At 49.1% G+C, this 17,742-nt stretch overlaps 1 protein-coding gene and 1 long non-coding RNA gene across 2 annotated transcripts in view; one reads left to right on the top strand and one right to left on the bottom strand.

The window, feature by feature from the left end:
• The window catches only part of LOC134945899 (uncharacterized), a 116,747-nt gene extending 112,244 nt beyond the window's left edge, over window positions 1–4,503 (bottom strand). The window contains exon 1 of the long non-coding RNA XR_010182153.1: window positions 4,367–4,503. This is a non-coding gene — a long non-coding RNA (uncharacterized LOC134945899). The remainder of the gene's footprint in view (window positions 1–4,366) is intronic.
• ANTKMT (adenine nucleotide translocase lysine methyltransferase) lies at window positions 3,800–15,886 on the top strand. The gene is made up of 6 exons (XM_063935457.1): window positions 3,800–3,899; window positions 12,276–12,490; window positions 12,856–12,960; window positions 13,041–13,181; window positions 13,758–13,808; window positions 14,900–15,886. The coding sequence occupies exons 2-6, from the start codon at window positions 12,329–12,331 to the stop codon at window positions 15,086–15,088; spliced, it is 648 nt and encodes a 215-aa protein (XP_063791527.1). The 5' UTR covers window positions 3,800–3,899; window positions 12,276–12,328; the 3' UTR covers window positions 15,089–15,886.
• Window positions 15,887–17,742: the final 1,856 nt, after the last annotated feature.

Raw genomic sequence — 17,742 nt, 5'->3', positions numbered from 1 at the left:
ACATCGAGGAGATATCATGGTGTACCTGGATTCAGTCTCAGCAGATGGTAATAGTCCTCTACTCTACATCGAGGAGATATCATGGTGTACCTGGATTCCGTCTCAGCAGATGGTAATAGTCCTCTACTCTACATCGAGGAGATATCATGGTGTACCTGGATTCCGTCTCAGCAGATGGTAATAGTCCTCTACTCTACATCGAGGAGATATCATGGTGTACCTGGATTCAGTCTCAGCAGATGGTAATAGTCCTCTACTCTACATCGAGGAGATATCATGGTGTACCGGGATTCAGTCTCAGCAGATGGTAATAGTCCTTTACTCTACATCGAGGAGATATCATGGTGTACCTGGATTCAGTCTCAGCAGATGGTAATAGTCCTCTACTCTACATCGAGGAGATATTATGGTGTACCTGGATTCCGTCTCAGCAGATGGTAATAGTCCTCTACTTTACATCGAGGAGATACCATGGTGTACCTGGATTCAGTCTCAGCAGATGGTAATAGTCCTCTACTCTACATCGAGGAGATATCATGGTGTACCTGGATTCAGTCTCAGCAGATGATAATAGCCCTCTACTCTACATCGAGGAGATATCATGGTGTACCTGGATTCAGTCTCAGCAGATGGTAATAGTCCTCTACTCTACATCGAGGAGATATCATGGTGTACCGGGATTCAGTCTCAGCAGATGGTAATAGTCCTCTACTCTACATCGAGGAGATATCATGGTGTACCGGGATTCAGTCTCAGCAGATGGTAATAGTCCTCTACTCTACATCGAGGAGATATCATGGTGTACCGGGATTCAGTCTCAGCAGATGGTAATAGTCCTCTACTCTACATCGAGGAGATATCATGGTGTACCTGGATTCAGTCTCAGCAGATGGTAATAGTCCTCTACTCTACATCGAGGAGATATCATGGTGTACCTGGATTCAGTCTCAACAGATGGTAATAGTCCTCTACTCTAGGAACCTAAATTGAGTTTACTCTGAATCCCGACTTGTGCATCCCAGCACTGCACTTTTCCACCCAGAACTACAGATGGAGCCTTGCTCATGTTAGCCTTCTCTGGTGCACCAAGGCTTATTAGCATAAACCTTTCATCTATTGTTCTCAGCTGCTATACAATACAGAGAGTACAATACAGCAGGGGATTAAGTCATTACAGCACTGGCTCAATTAATCCTATTAAAGGGATGGCTCCATCTGTAGGTGTGGGTAACAGTGATCAGGGACCCTACACGTTTCACAATCACTTCAGTGATGCATTTGTTCACATCATATAAAATAGGAAAGAAGGCAGTGAATCCCGTTGTCTCAGTTCTAAAATTAAACATATATTTGTCTATTTTACTATGGCCCTGCTACGAGGCAGTTAGATATAGGGAAAGTGTGTTGCTGAATTCACAACACAGTACATAAATAATAAGCAAAAGCTCTTGGTGCCAGCCATAGAGGCAATCTGTCCTCAGTGCCTCTACAAGCCAGCCATGCCCGCTGAATAGGAGCTGAGCGCATATATCAGTAACCAGCTATCAGGGCAGACCCCTGAGGCATCTGAGCATGAGCAGCCTTGCTTGGTTCCAAGTCTAAGATGCAGACCATTATTCTGGCGCCAGGACTGTTATGTAGAACCATACCTGATGTCACGTCTAATAGGCAGTCATATATGATGCCAAGCCTACCAGCTACAGCCAAATCTGGTGCCAACCGTAATATGTGGGATCATATCTGCTGACAATTTTATATGCAGACCCCACACCTCCAGCAGTGATACGACACAGAACCCACATCCCTGATGCTTACACAAAACAGACCCCACATAACTGGTGTTGACACAATGAAGAACTCACATCCCCGTTAGTGATACGACGCAGACCTCACATATCCAGCAGTGACACAACACAGACCCCACATATCCTGCAGTGACACAACACAGACCCCACATATCCAGCAGTGACACAACACAGACCCCACATCCCTGGCAGTGACACAACACAGGCCCCACATCCCAGGCAGTGACACAACACAGACCCCACATATCCTGCAGTGACACAACACAGACCCCACATATCCAGCAGTGACACAACAGACCCCACATATCCAGCAGTGACACAACACAGACCCCACATATCCAGCAGTGACACAACACAGACCCCACATATCCAGCAGTGATACAACACAGACCCCACATCCCAGGCAGTGACACAACACAGGCCCCACATCCCAGGCAGTGACACAACACAGACCCCACATATCCAGCAGTGATACAACACAGACCCCACATATCCAGCAGTGACACAACACAGACCCCACATATCCAGCAGTGACACAACACAGACCCCACATATCCAGCAGTGATACAACACAGACCCCACATATCCAGCAGTGACACAACACAGACCCCACATCCCAGGCAGTGACACAACACAGACCCCACATCCCAGGCAGTGACACAACACAGACCCCACATATCCAGCAGTGACACAACACAGACCCTACATATCCTGCAGTGACACAACACAGACCCCACATATCCTGCAGTGACACAACACAGACCCCACATATCCTGCAGTGACACAACACAGACCCCACATATCCTGCAGTGACACAACACAGACCCCACATATCCAGCAGTGACACAACACAGACCCCACATATCCAGCAGTGATACAACACAGACCCCACATATCCAGCAGTGACACAACAGACCCCACATATCCAGCAGTGACACAACAGACCCCACATATCCAGCAGTGATACAACACAGACCCCACATATCCAGCAGTGACACAACACAGACCCCACATATCCAGCAGTGACACAACACAGACCCCACATATCCAGCAGTGACACAACAGACCCCACATATCCAGCAGTGACACAACACAGACCCCACATATCCAGCAGTGACACAACACAGACCCCACATATCCAGCAGTGACACAACAGACCCCACATATCCAGCAGTGACACAACACAGAACCCACATATCCAGCAGTGACACAACACAGACCCTACATATCCAGCAGTGACACAACAGACCCCACATATCCAGCAGTGACACAACAGACCCCACATATCCAGCAGTGACACAACAGACCCCACATATCCAGCAGTGATACAACACGGGTAAATTTTAATAAAGGTTCTAAAAATTAAAAGTGGTGATGCATACCTCCCAACATGACCCTTTCCAGGAGGGACAGAATGCTCTGCTCCTGGACTTCCTTCTCAATTTATGATTGCCATCACCTGTGGTGTAACACCTTTCTTATCCATTTACCTGTCCAAAACAGGTGCTGGCAATCACAAATTAAGAAAAAAGTCCAGAAGCAGAGCATTGTGTCCCTCCTGGAGAGGGTCATGTTGGGAGGTATGGTGATGTTGCCCATAGCAACCAATCAATCAGATTCTGTCTATCATTTCTCTATTACATCATAGAAAATGAGAGACAGAATGTGATTGGTTGCTACGGGCAACATCACTTTTCTTTTATAGAACCTTTAGTAAACGTACCCCACAGACTCTGGTCTCCAGGCTTCACTTTAGAAAGATAAAATGAATATTTCCCCAAATAACCATCACATAAGGTCGAGTCTTAGTAAATTATAAAATACATAAATAGCCTCCGTCCTGCTGTATAATCCTAGTCTGGCTGGCAGGACATGCTGGGCATTGTAGTACCACAAAACCTAGAGAGCCACAGAGGTCCTGAACCTACAATGCAGCATATACAGTGCATGACATATTATGCAGAAACCACAACAGGTCCTATTAATTAGCCGCATATTTATTAATTAGCCGCATAGCTTCTGCGGAACACAAAACACGCGACGTGGGTCCAAGTTCCTGCCGGACTGAATTATGTGAGCGCACTTCCGGTCCAGGTAAGACTCTCTGACCCTCTCTCTGGTTGTCATTGATAAGTATATAGGGGGATAGATAACGGGCAGGGAGATAGAGTGGCCGCTGTCAGCCTGGCGCGGTGCATTCTGGGACAGCATAGGGGGAAAAGATGCTCTCTGGCGGTATAAAATGACCCCCATAGTCTCCTATAGAGAGGTGTAATGTTATTGTATAGTGAATGTGCATGGGGCGGGCATCATGTCCTGTGCTCCAGTTCTCAAGTGTCACAGCCAGAAAAGTAATAATAAATGTTAATACACTGTGGGCGGGATTTACTAAAGGGAAAATGCGGTAAAACCCCCGTTTTACAGCATTTTCATATGTACTAACTCCCGACCGCCGCGTTTTCGCCTCATAGGGTATCGCCATCTTTTTATGGCGATACCCTATAGAAGCCTATGGGATTCTTACCGCCGCTGCGCCGCTCACGACGACCCCCCCGGCATACCTGAGCTGCTGCTGCCTGCTGGTGCGGCCCCCCTCCTCCTTCTCCCCCGCATCACAGCCTTGTCTCCTTCCGGCTGCAGGGGGGAGGAGGAGGAGCCCGGGGACTCCCTGCACACGTCACCTCCCGAGTCTGGGAGGTGACGGAGACCCCGGCAGACATCATCGCGGGGGGCCTCCTATACCGCATTGCGATACTAATCGCATATGTTAGTACATATGCGATTAGTATCGCTGCGGTAGGCGGCGAGAGGTGGCGATTGCTTATAGTTAATCCCGCCCAGAGTGAGGGAGGAGCCAGTGATGGCTCATTATTAATATGTGATAATCCGCGGATCCCTTGTGGCGCCGTATAAATAAAAGATAATAATAATCTGAAATGTTCATATATAAATGTGTTGCGTTGGCTATTATTGCAGTATGCATTAGTTAGCTCCATGATATTCACATAAAGGAGATATCTGTCTCTGCATCCAATAAATGGTGCCCGTATGTATAACAGGGGGATGTTATACGTGTACTTGCAGAGGTGATATACAGCTCTGTATTTTTATACACCATGAATCTGCATAATTCTAACACGCGTGGCGGAAGACATGGAGGGCAGGTATAAAATCACGGCGTCATCCAGTTGTCGGGGCAACGTGTGCGATGTCACTAATGGTGTCACCACGCCCCCGCCCACTCATTAGTCTGTGCACACTTGACGGCTTTTCAATCCTCCAATGATCCAAGGGGAAGTTTGGGGGGGTTGCAGTGCCGCAGTTGCATCATCAGGACCTTGCTTCCATTACACAGTGCCACAATTTGTGCTATGATAAGGGGGGGAGGGGCTACTCGGACATGGTGACGAGAGAGGGAAAAAAATTCCAGCGACTCCGGGCACAACAGCTAGCGACTCTGCAAATGACAGGTCAAAAATAATAGTGCCCATTTCTCTGACGTCCTAAGTGGATGCTGGGACTCCGTAAGGACCATGGGGAATAGCGGCTCCGCAGGAGACTGGGCACAACTATAAAGAAAGCTTTAGGTCTAACTGGTGTGCACTGGCTCCTCCCACTATGACCCTCCTCCAGACTTCTGTTAGAATCTTGTGCCCGGCTGAGCTGGATGCACACTAGGGGCTCTCCTGAGCTCCTAGAAAGAAAGTATATTTTAGGTTTTTTATTTTACAGTGAGATCTGCTGGCAACAGACTCACTGCAGCGAGGGACTAAGGGGAGAAGAAGCGAACCTACCTAACTGGTGGTAGCTTGGGCTTCTTAGGCTACTGGACACCATTAGCTCCAGAGGGATCGAACACAGGACCCGACCTCGATCGTTCGGTCCCGGAGCCGCGCCGCAGGCCCCCTTACAGAGCCAGAAGCAAGAAGTGTTCCGGAAAATCGGCGGCAGAAGACTTCTGTCTTCAACAAGGTAGCGCACAGCACTGCAGCTGTGCGCCATTGCTCCTCATGCACACCTCACACTCCGGTCACTGATGGGTGCAGGGCGCTGGGGGGGGGGGGGGGCGCCCTGAGGGCAATATAATACACCTTGGCTGGCAAATCTACACCATATATAGTCAGGAAGGCTATATAGGTGTAAAAATACCCCTGCCAGAATTCCAGAAAAAGCGGGAGAAGTCCGCCGGAAAAGGGGCGGGGCCATCTCCCTCAGCACACTGGCGCCATTTTTCCCTCACAGCTCCGCTGGAAGGACGCTCCCTTGCTCTCCCCTGCAGTGTCAAGCTACATAAGGGTAAAAATTGAGGGGGGGCACTAAATTTAGGCGCAGTATATATAATATAAGCAGCTATAAGGGAAAAAACACTCATTTATAGTGGGATCCCTGTGTTATATAGCGCTCTGGTGTGTGCTGGCATACTCTCTCTCTGTCTCCCCAAAGGGCTTTGTGGGGTCCTGTCCTCTGTCAGAGAATTCCCTGTGTGTATGCGGTGTGTCGGTACGGCTGTGTCGACATGTTTGATGAGGAGGCTTATGTGGAGGCGGAGCAGATGCCGATAAATGTGATGTCACCCCCTGCGGGGTCGACACCTGAGTGGATGGTTCTGTGGAAGGAATTACGCGACAGTGTCGACTCCTTGCATAAAAGGTTTGACGAAATACCAAATATGGGACAGCCGGCTTCTCAGCCTGTGCCTGCCCAGGCGTCTCAAAAGCCATCAGGGGCTCTAAAACGCCCGCTACCTCAGATGGCAGACACAGATGTCGACACGGATACTGACTCCAGTGTCGACGACGATAAAACTAATGTATCTTCCAATAGGGCCACACGTTATATGATTGAGGCAATGAAAAATGTGTTGCGTATTTCTGATGTTACCCCGGGTACCACAAAAAAGGGTATTATGTTTGGATAGAAAAAACTACCAGTTGTTTTTCCTCCATCTGAGGAATTAAATGAAGTGTGTGAAGAAGCGTGGGCTTCCCCTGATAAGAAACTGGTAATTTCTAAGAGGTTACTAATGGCGTACCCTTTCCCGCCAGAGGATAGGTCACGTTGGGAAACATCCCCTAGGGTGGATAAAGCGCTCACACGCTTGTCAAAGAAGGTGGCACTACCGTCTCCGGATACGGCCGCCCTGAAGGAATCTGCTGATAGAAAGCAGGAGGCTATCCTGAAGTCTATATATACACACACAGGTGTTATACTGAGACCAGCTATTGCTTCAGCATGGATGTGCAGTGCTGCAGCTGCGTGGTCAGATTCCCTATCGGAAAATATTGATACCCTAGACAGGGACACTATATTGCTAACCGTAGAGCATATTAAAGACGCACTCTTATACATGAGGGATGCACAGAGGGATATTTGCCGGCTGGCATCTAAAATAAGTGCAATGTCCATTTCTGCCAGGAGAGGGTTATGGACTCGGCAGTGGACAGGAGATGCAGATTCTAAAAGGCACATGGAAGTTTTGCCTTATAAGGGTGAGGAGTTGTTCGGGGATGGTCTCTCGGACCTCGTTTCCACAGCAACAGCTGGGAAGTCTACATTTTTACCCCATGTTCCCTCACAGCCAAAGAAAGCACCGTATTATCAGGTACAGTCCTTTCGGCCCAATAAGGGCAAGCGGGTTAAAGGCGCGTCCTTTCTGCCCAGAGGCAGAGGTAGAGGGAAAAAGCTGCAGCATGCAGCCAGTTCCCAGGAGCAAAAGTCCTCCCCCGCTTCCTCTAAGTCCACAGCATGACGCTGGGGCTCCACAGGCGGAGCCAGGTACGGTGGGGGCCCGTCTCAAAAATTTCAGCGATCAGTGGGCTCGCTCACGGGTGGATCCCTGGATCTTTCAAGTAGTATCTCAGGGGTACAAGCTGGAATTCGAGACGTCTCCCCCCCCCCGCCGTTTGCTCAAATCTGCCTTGCCAACAACTCCCTCAGGCAGGGAGGCAGTGTTAGAGGCAATTCACAAGCTGTATTCCCAGCAGGTGATAGTAAAGGTGCCCCTACTTCAACAAGGACGGGGTCACTATTCCACAATGTTTGTGGTACCGAAACCGGACGGTTCGGTGAGACCCATTTTAAATTTGAAATCCTTGAACACGTATATAAAAAAATTCAAGTTCAAGATGGAATCGCTCAGGGCGATTATTGCAAGCCTGGACGAGGGGGATTACATGGTATCACTGGACATCAAGGATGCTTACCTGCATGTCCCCATTTACCATCCTCACCAGGAGTACCTCAGATTTGTGGTACAGGATTGTCATTACCAATTCCAGACGTTGCCGTTAGGTCTATCCACGGCTCCGAGGGTCTTTACCAAGGTAATGGCCGAAATGATGATACTCCTTCGAAAGAAGGAAGTTTTAATTATCCCGTACTTGGACGATCTCCTGATAAAGGCGAGGTCCAGGGAGCAGTTGTTGGTCGGGGTAGCACTATCTCGGGAGGTGCTACAACAACACGGCTGGATTCTAAATATTCCAAAGTCACAGCTGGTCCCTACGACACGTCTACTGTTCCTGGGGATGGTTCTGGACACAGAACAGAAAAAAGTGTTTCTCCCAGAGGAGAAGGCCAAGGAGCTGTCATCTCTAGTCAGAGGCCTCCTAAAACCAAAACAGGTGTCGGTGCATCACTGCACGCGGATCCTGGGAGAAAGATGGTAGCTTCCTACGAAGCAATTCCATTCGGCAGGTTCCATGCAAGAACCTTTCAGTGGGACCTGTTGGACAAGTGGTCCGGATCGCATCTTCAGATGCATCGGCTGATAACCCTGTCTCCAAGGACCAGGGTGTCTCTGCTGTGGTGGCTGCAGAGTGCTCATCTTCAAGAGGGCCGCAGATTCGGCATACAGGACTGGGTCCTGGTGACCACGGATGCCAGCCTTCGAGGCTGGGGGGCAGTCACACAGGGAAGAAACTTCCAAGGACTATGGTCAAGTCAGGAGACTTCCCTGCACATAAATATTCTGGAGCTGAGGGCCATTTACAATGCCCTAAGTCAGGCAAAACCCCTGCTTCAAAACCAGCCGGTACTGATCCAGTCAGACAACATCACGGCGGTCGCCCATGTAAACCAGCAGGACGGCGATGGCAGAAGCCACAAGGATTCTCCGATGGGCGGAAAATCATGTGTTAGCACAGTCAGCAGTGTTCATTCCGGGAGTGGACAACTGGGAAGCAGACTTCCTCAGCAGGCACGACCTCCACCCGGGAGAGTGGGGACTTCATCCAGAAGTCTTCCAACTGATTGTAAACCGTTGGGAAAGGCCACAGGTGGACATGATGGCGTCCCGCCTAAACAAAAAGCTAGAAAGATAATGCGCCAGGTCAAGAGACCCGCAGGCGATAGCTGTGGATGCTCTAGTGACACCGTGGGTGTACCGGTCGGTTTATGTGTTCCCTCCTCTTCCTCTCATACCAAAGGTACTTAAGATAATAAGGAGAAGAGGAGTAAGAACTATACTCATTGTTCCGGATTGGCCAAGAAGAGCTTGGTACCCGGAACTTCAAGAAATGATGTCAGAGGACCCATGGCCTCTGCCGCTCAGATAGGACCTGCTGCAGCAGGGGCCCTGTCTGTTCCAAGACTTACCGCGGCTGCGTTTGACGGCATGGCGGTTGAACACCGGATCCTGAAGGAAAAGGGCATTCCGGAGGAAGTCATTCCTACGCTGATTAAAGCTAGGAAAGAAGTAACCGCAAACCATTATCACCGCATATGGCGAAAATATGTTGCGTGGTGTGAGGCCAGGAAGGCCCCAACGGAGGAATTTCAGCTGGGCCGTTTCCTGCACTTCCTACAGTCAGGGGTGACTATGGGCCTAAAATTGGGTTCCATTAAGGTCCAGATTTCGGCTCTATCGATTTTCTTCCAGAGAGAACTGGCTTCACTACCTGAAGTTCAGACTTTTGTTAAGGGAGTGCTGCATATTCAGCCCCCTTTTGTGCCTCCAGTGGCACCTTGGGATCTCAACGTGGTGTTGGATTTCCTAAAGTCACATTGGTTTGAGCCACTTAAAACCGTGGAACTGAATTATCTCACGTGGAAAGTGGTCATGTTGTTGGCCTTGGCTTCGGCCAGGCGTGTATCAGAATTGGCGGCTTTGTCATGTAAAAGCCCTTATCTGATTTTCCATATGGATAGGGCAGAATTGAGGACTCGTCCCCAGTTTCTTCCTAAAGTGGTATCAGCCTTTCATCTGAACCAACCTATCGTGGTGCCTGCAGCTACTACAGACTTGGAGGCTTCCAAGTTGTTGGACGTAGTCAGGGCCCTGAAAATCTATGTTTCCAGGACAGCTGGAGTCAGAAAGACTGACTCGCTATTTATCCTTTATGCGCCCAACAAGTTGGGTGCACCTGCTTCAAAGCAGACTATTGCTCGCTGGATCTGTAGTACGATTCAGCTTGCACATTCTGCGGCTGGACTGCCGCATCCTAAATCAGTGAAAGCCCATTCCACGAGGAAGGTGGGCTCTTCTTGGGCGGCTGCCCGAGGGGTCTCGGCTTTACAACTTTGCCGAGCAGCTACTTGGTCGGGGTCAAACACATTTGCTAAAGTCTACAAGTTTGACACCCTGGCTGAGGAGGACCTAGAGTTTGCCCATTCGGTGCTGCAGAGTCATCCGCACTCTCCCGCCCGTTTGGGAGCTTTGGTATAATCCCCATGGTCCTTACGGAGTCCCAGCATCCACTTAGGACGTCAGAGAAAATAAGAATTTACTCACCGGTAATTCTATTTCTCGTAGTCCGTAGTGGATGCTGGGCGCCCATCCCAAGTGCGGATTGTCTGCAATACTTGTATATAGTTATTGTTTAACTAAAGGGTTATTGTTGAGCCATCTGTTGAGAGGCTCATTTGTTGTCATACTGTTAACTGGGTATTGTATCACGAGTTATACGGTGTGATTGGTGTGGCTGGTATGAGTCTTACCTGGGATTCTAAATCCTTCCTTATTGTGTCAGCTCTTCCGGGCACAGTATCCTAACTGAAGTCTGGAGGAGGGTCATAGTGGGAGGAGCCAGTGCACACCAGTTAGACCTAAAGCTTTCTTTATAGTTGTGCCCAGTCTCCTGCGGAGCCGCTATTCCCCATGGTCCTTACGGAGTCCCAGCATCCACTACGGACTACGAGAAATAGAATTACCGGTGAGTAAATTCTTATTTTAAGCCTTTACTTACTCTGGAGGGCCGTAACTTTTGCAGTGCACGCTGCTCTGTAAGTGGGGGCTGTCGCCAGCTAGCAGTATTCTCACCGGTACGGGTCTATATGGATAAATAAGCTAGTGTCAATAACTAAGATATTCCATAGCAGAGCTGTAACTAGACGTTTTGGTGCCCTGTGCCAGAAAGAGAATTGGTGCCTCCCCCCCCCCCCCGATACTTAAAATAGGTATATAGCGAGAAACAAAGGGTGTTCCTCAAAGACATAGGGGTTTGGCTTCATGGGGAAGGGGCTTGGTGACAGAATAGTACCGATTCACATCATACCACACAGTAGTACCCCTTATACACATTACATCAGATAGAGCCCCTTATACACATCAGCCAGGTAGAACACCTTATACACATTACGCCAGGTAGAGCACCTAATACACATTGCACCAGGTAGAGCCCCTTATACACATTATGCCAGGTAGAGCCCCTTATACACATTACGCCAGGTAGAGCCCCTTATACACATTATGCAAGGTAGAGCACGTTATACACATTACGCCAGGTAGAGCCCCTTATACACATTGCACCAGGTAGAGCTCCTTGTACATATTAGGAGTCGGGCACTTCCCTCCTCGGGCAGTGTGCAGCAAGCTGGTGGTGACGGCAGGTGGGCAGTAGTGTGGCGTGGTCCTGCGGGTGCTGACGGAGGTTTTTCCCCCCTATGGCGCATTGCGCTGTGGGCAAAGCACCTCCAGCACATCCCTAGTTACGGCCCTGTTCCATAGTTCCTGACGCATGGCCATCAACAGTCCCACTTTTCACGGGACAGTCCCCGTTTCCTGAAAGCAGATGAAGCGTGTGCGGACAGGATGGGTTGTGCATATCATATTTCCAGTCAGAATGTCGGGATTCAGCACGTTGACACTGATGTAACGTTGACATTGTTGAAATCTCAACAATGTGTTTTTAAAGTGAATTTATCTCAAACCCTAGCGGTTAGCCTAACACTGATGATGACCTAAACCTAAAGAAAATGTCACAATTTCAATAATGTCATCATTTTATATTTCAACATTCTGTCAATGTCATTTTTCAGGTGTCAGCATTAATGATGTCAACAGTTAACTGTGTTGACATCATGAATATCTACAATGTAGATTCTACATAGTCACTGTTGACTTTGTGACTGCATCCATGCAGGATTGCACTTAGATGAGCCAGACTGGGAGCGCAGTTGGGGTAGTGACCGTACCCTGCACAGAAAAAGCGATCGGCTAATAATGTCCTTGTATTATATTATTGTTGCCAGGAATGCTGGGAGGAAGGACGATGTATACTAAGCGCTGATTACTCATTGGAAGAATGGATGAAGATGGCCCGCAGGAAGTGGCGTCAGAGCTAGAGGGGAGGCAGTTAGGAGGCTGGGGGCTTCTACAGATTGCAGGATGCATCGGACTTACTGTCTATTCAGTTTGGGCGTTTGTATTAATGCCTGGCTTCAGGAAGGTGCCATTAAAGTTACAGGTAAGTGTATCTCTGACCATATTAATCACGTTGTATAGTCTGTTAGCCAATCCATAATTGTGGTGACACGTAAAATTCATATTTCTGACAGAGACGGGCCATCTGAGAAACAAATAAAGTCAATTATAAAACAGGATAACCATTGACTTAAATTGCTCTGGTCACTACACCCTGTAGGGGCAGCCATTTTGTGAGCTGAACCAATACTGATGAGATCAATCACTGAGGCTTCAGACAGAAACCTGAGTGATCTCAGTAAAAGTACAGTGCCTAAAATGGCTGCCTCCTCTGTGCATTGATAATGTGTGGACTTTACCCTGTCACCTGGAGTTTGTCATATAACAATCGCTGTCTCTTATCCTCAGGTGCCTTATATGCCAGCCAGTGCCAAGCAAGTGAACAATGTAATGACGCTGCTGAAAGGACGCTCAGGAAAGATGGTGGATCTGGGCTCTGGTGATGGCAGAATAGTGAGATGCTCACTTCATACCATACGACCAGACCAGCGTTGTCTCATTTGGTGACATCTGTCTCTATAATTACCCTACAGGTCCTGGCGGCCGCCCAGCGAGGGTTCTGTCCTGCAGTGGGGTACGAACTGCACCCATGGCTAGTGCGTCTGTCTTACTTCTATGCCTGGAGGTCCGGCTACCACCGCCGGGTGTCTTATCTGCGAGAGGATCTGTGGAAGGTAAGACTACTGGGTACTTACAAAAGTCTTCCTGTTATGCGCGTACAATGGAAGGAAACGTTATGTACTTACAGGGATGCGGTTATGTTACCGCCGAACGGGATCCCAGGGGCTGAAGGGAATCCATTTACACTTCTCACAGGCGTTCGTGTTTACGGATCTTAACGGGCTTCCAGATACACATTATTGTGAAAAGAACCTGCTAACTACAGTATTCTCCACTATAATCTATGGACGGCACACTGCACTAAAGCATATCATATAACTGTGACGGCAAATATGTATGTAGGAACCAGTCTCGGGAAACTTTGAAGAAGACTATTCATGCAGGTCCTATACCATACCTACTGGGAGGTGGTGGTTACTAGTTACAATGGTGGTTAGACTAACTTCCCAGCAGCCAGGGTCCACTAAGTCATAAGAGGGTGTCAGATAATCCCTCAGTCTACGCATGTCCGGGATTACATCTATGGTGAACCTATTAAGTGGGGGGTTTGTGGAAGTACTTTGAGATCTACAAACTGGATCTTGGTTGCTTTACAATGCAGATCTAAACTCTTTGATTTCCACATACAGGTGAAACTACAAGACTGCGGGAACATATCTATATTCCTGGCCCCAAGTGTGGTAAGTGCTGAATTCCTTCTGCCACAAGTAAGATGGCTGACTTGTCACCTCTGTATTCAAAGGTCCAAAAAATGCCATCACAGCCAGTCTTGCACCTTGCTCACCTCATCCATATTCTAGGACATTAGAAATAACTCTATGTGGACCTGTTAGACCTTAGACGGAGTACCATTAAGAAATATGGTCGTACCACCAGCCCATCGCCGGCGCCGCAGGGACTCTGTCTGCAATGAGCATGCATCCCCTGCCAACAAGCAGGAGACCCCTGACAATGAACATGTAACACCTGGCAACGAGCAAGAAACCCCTGGCAACGAGCATGTAGGATGGCAAGTCCCACTAGAGGCACTGTAGGGGGTATTATGTGTGTAAGTGACACTAGTGGGGCATTATGCGTGTAAACAGCACTAAAATGCCATGGGAGAAGGGGGGGGGGGTGCATGGATAGTGTCACCCAAAAGTGCCGGTAATGCTGGCGCTGCCAGGAGAAGATGCAGAAAGCTGCATCTTTTACTATGAAACCCCTGGCAGCAAGTAAATAGAAGCCTTACTGTGGGGCAAAATTTGTAAGGGGCATTTTTGTGTGTGGGACATAAAATGGTGTCAGTGGCATAACTGTGTGTGGTATAATATGTAATAGGCATTATGGTGTGTGGTATAATATGTAATGGGCATTACGGTGTGTGGCATAATGTGTAATGGGCATTACGGTGTCTGGCATAATGTGTAATGGCCATTATGGTGTCTGGCATAATGTGTAATAGGCATTAAGGTGTGTGGCATAATGTGTAATAAGCATTACGGTGTGTTGCATAATGTGTAATGGGCATTACAGTGTTTGGCATAATATGTAATGGGCATTACTGTGTGTGACATATTGTGTAATAAGCATTTATGGTGTGTGGCATAAGGTGTAATGGATATTACGATGTGTGGCATAATGTGGCCATGCCCTATTGTCATGTAGCCACTCCTCGTGACATGTGACCACGCCCATTTTTACTATCAGTACCACTAACAAAAATATTCTACTTGCACCACTGATAGCGAGACCATTTACAGGTGTCTTGAAGTTCTGTCTCTCCTCACAGCTGGCGTTGCTGGAGACGAAGATGCTGGCGGAGCTTCCAGATGATGCCCGCGTGGTGGCTGGCCGCTTTCCTCTACCTACATGGGTACCCAGCGACATCATTGGAGAGGGCACAGACAGGGCCTGGGCTTATGATCTTAGGGATATACGGCATGCTGTACAGACCAAAAAGGTTGGGACTGAGGTGTGACTACCTTTCATGCTTGTTAATACTACCTCCATGTGTCAGGAGAAAGGTGCTTGATAGCATTCCCAAATGCTGGAAGAAGCTAGACGTTTGGGTGACTTCTGATTCAGATTATCGGTGAATGTGCTTTTATCCTTTATTTATATCACTGTGTGAGGAGGTTTCATCGGTGGATGACGAGTCCTTCTGAGCTGAGGTTTGGTTCAGCAGACTTACTGATGTGACAACATGATTTTGGAGACATTTCTGAGCTGTCCTATCAGATTCTGTCATTATTCTAGTACAGTGGGAGAATGAACCGAAACATCTGATTGGCTGCTGTGCACAGCACCACCTTCCCCACACAGTTCCCTTAGAACAGCTTTCACAAATGTCTCCTTCATGGTGCAAAGACTGATGATATGCTGTAATCCATAGCAACACATCAAATATCAGCTTTTAGCAGCCTAGTGATTTGGCCTAATGGAACTAGTTGTGATGGGTTATGGCACATGTCCTTCTTCTACAAGCAGCGATGTCACTGGTTTATAGATAATTGCTAGGCTTCGGTTCTCCCACAAAATGGCTGCCTCAGCTGTATGTCAGCAGCGGGAGTACTTTCCGTCATTGGATAAGCCCAAACACAACACCTATAAATACATATATATTTATCCAATGTAAAATGTCTTCATTTCCTTTTTAAATTAATAATATTAATAATAATATATATTCATGGATGATTTTATCATTTTAAGTTCTTTTGTAAAGTACCTATTTCAACAAAAAAAGGAAACTTATTTTTATGTCATTAATAAATCTGAAAGTTTAGGTCTGTCTTGGTCTGATTTGTTACGGTGTACATGCAGAAAATTCACTACAAGGTGGGAGAGTTGGGATCAGTGTTATGTGAGGAGGTCTATAAGACTGCATTAGGACACATTTATGAACCCTGTGTCACACAATGGAGTCTTAACCCCACTTATCATGTCTGGCATGCCATCTGACCGTTGGCCACTCTTCACCTGGCAGCCTGTGGATTCCTCCCAAGCATTGCATCTCCATTGTTAACAAACAGGCCAAATGCATGGGTGTGGCCAGAGCCGGCGCTACCCACTCAGCAAGGGTATGCATTGCAGGGAGGCGCTTAGGTGAAGAGGCGCTCTCCCTGCTCTGCTACCCTGCCGCTGCGCCTGTCAATCTGGATGACAGGTAGCGGCGCTGGCAGCGGGTAGCGTGGCTCCCTCCTCTCCTCCTCCCCAGTGAGACTGCAGGCACTGTGCAGTGCAGACTCACCCCTCACACAACTCTGCTGCCGTCGCCATCCCCCGTTCCGAACTGTATTGGGGGCGTGGCCTAGTCGCGGGAGGCGTGGCCACGCCCCCTTATGAAAAAAGTTTTTTTTTTTTTTAAATCTTTATGGCGCGTGATGATCCCTGAGCTCCTGGCCAGCCCTCTGGCAGGGTAAATTCGGAGTAGAAACATGAACAGTGTGAGCACCCTCCGCCCCCCACCCCACCTATACAGTAACAGGCAGAGGCTCAGCAATATGCTGCTGCCCAGTAAAGAGGGATAGTGGTGGGAGTGCGGCAGACCAGGGTCCGTGCTGGGCCACTCCATAAGTCCCAGGCCTGGGTAATTAGTACCCGCTCCCCCCCCCCCCGTCATCACTGCCGACATCCTACAGCCGCTGAAGTAACAGAGCCTGCAAGAAGGCGGAGAAGGGAGAGGAGGAGCAGCGCCAGTGCCGGGACCTCCTGCAGGTAACGGGGCTGCACTGTGGAGGGAATGAGTGGTTGTACCTGGCATAGGGGGTTATTCAAAGGGAGCATAGGCGCCAAAATGGCGCTGCGGCGATATAGGGGGGAGGGGTGGCACACGCGACCGCGGGCCAACGGCGGGAAAGGGGGGACGGGGGCAGGTATGCCGTCCTCCTTTTCACACCTGGGGGGACAGGGCAGCCAGTAGGGCAGCAGGAGGGAAGAGGGGGCAGGAACGGGTTAAAAAGCAGAGGCAGGAGGGGAAGCGGCATTGCTACAGAGGGAGACGGACGGAGATAGACGCGGCCGGGAGAGCAGCAGCGGGAGCAGTATTAACAGAGGCCTTACCTCGTTGCCGGACAGAGATCGATGCAGACGGGAGAGCAGCAGCGGGAGCAGCATTAAAGAACACGTCACCTCTTGTAAACCAGCGGGTCTGGGTCGCAGCACCTCCAGCTCAGAGCAACAGCAGCCGTCCATCAGCTCCAAGAGGTAAAGACAGCGGGGAAAGAGCAACAGCAAAGCGCCCAGGAGCGGGACACATCCAGCCAGACGAGGTACCGCAAGCCCCAGGGTAGCGCCAGCAGGGTATTATGGAGCCACTGGCAGCAAGGTCAAGCAGAATCAAAAAAGCCCCCAGTCGCTTCAGAGAAGAGGGAGAGGAGAGCATCCGGAAGAAGGGGAACAGAAGAGTGAGGAAGCAGCAGCACTTGCAGCGTGGAGGAGCACAGGCAGAGGGCGCACCCCCTAGTGGTCGGAGGGCGAAAGAGCGGTCCCTGGCAGCCCAAAGCAGAAGAAAAAAAGAGGCATCATACAGACAGAAGGGAGAGCAGCATGGGGAGGAGATCCAAGCACCGGCAGCGTACGACAGCATTCCAGCAGCGGCAGAATCAGATGGGGCGGAGTCAGGCGCAGAGGCGC

This window comes from Pseudophryne corroboree, chromosome 7 (genome assembly GCF_028390025.1).
Source record: "Pseudophryne corroboree isolate aPseCor3 chromosome 7, aPseCor3.hap2, whole genome shotgun sequence".
In the NCBI taxonomy this organism is placed as follows: Eukaryota; Metazoa; Chordata; class Amphibia; order Anura; family Myobatrachidae; genus Pseudophryne; species Pseudophryne corroboree.
The sequence above is the reverse complement of the archived record's forward strand: the minus strand, read 5'-3'. Positions and strand labels throughout refer to the sequence as shown.

Excerpts from the sequence above, each read along its gene's own strand:
- ANTKMT (XM_063935457.1), top strand. The coding sequence starts at position 12,329 with ATGGATGAAGATGGCCCGCAGGAAGTGGCGTCAGAGCTAGAGGGGAGG. Across the intron at positions 12,491-12,855 it reads AGGTGCCATTAAAGTTACAG|GTGCCTTATATGCCAGCCAG; the intron begins GTAAGTGTATCT and ends TCTTATCCTCAG. Across the intron at positions 13,182-13,757 it reads TGCGAGAGGATCTGTGGAAG|GTGAAACTACAAGACTGCGG; the intron begins GTAAGACTACTG and ends TTCCACATACAG.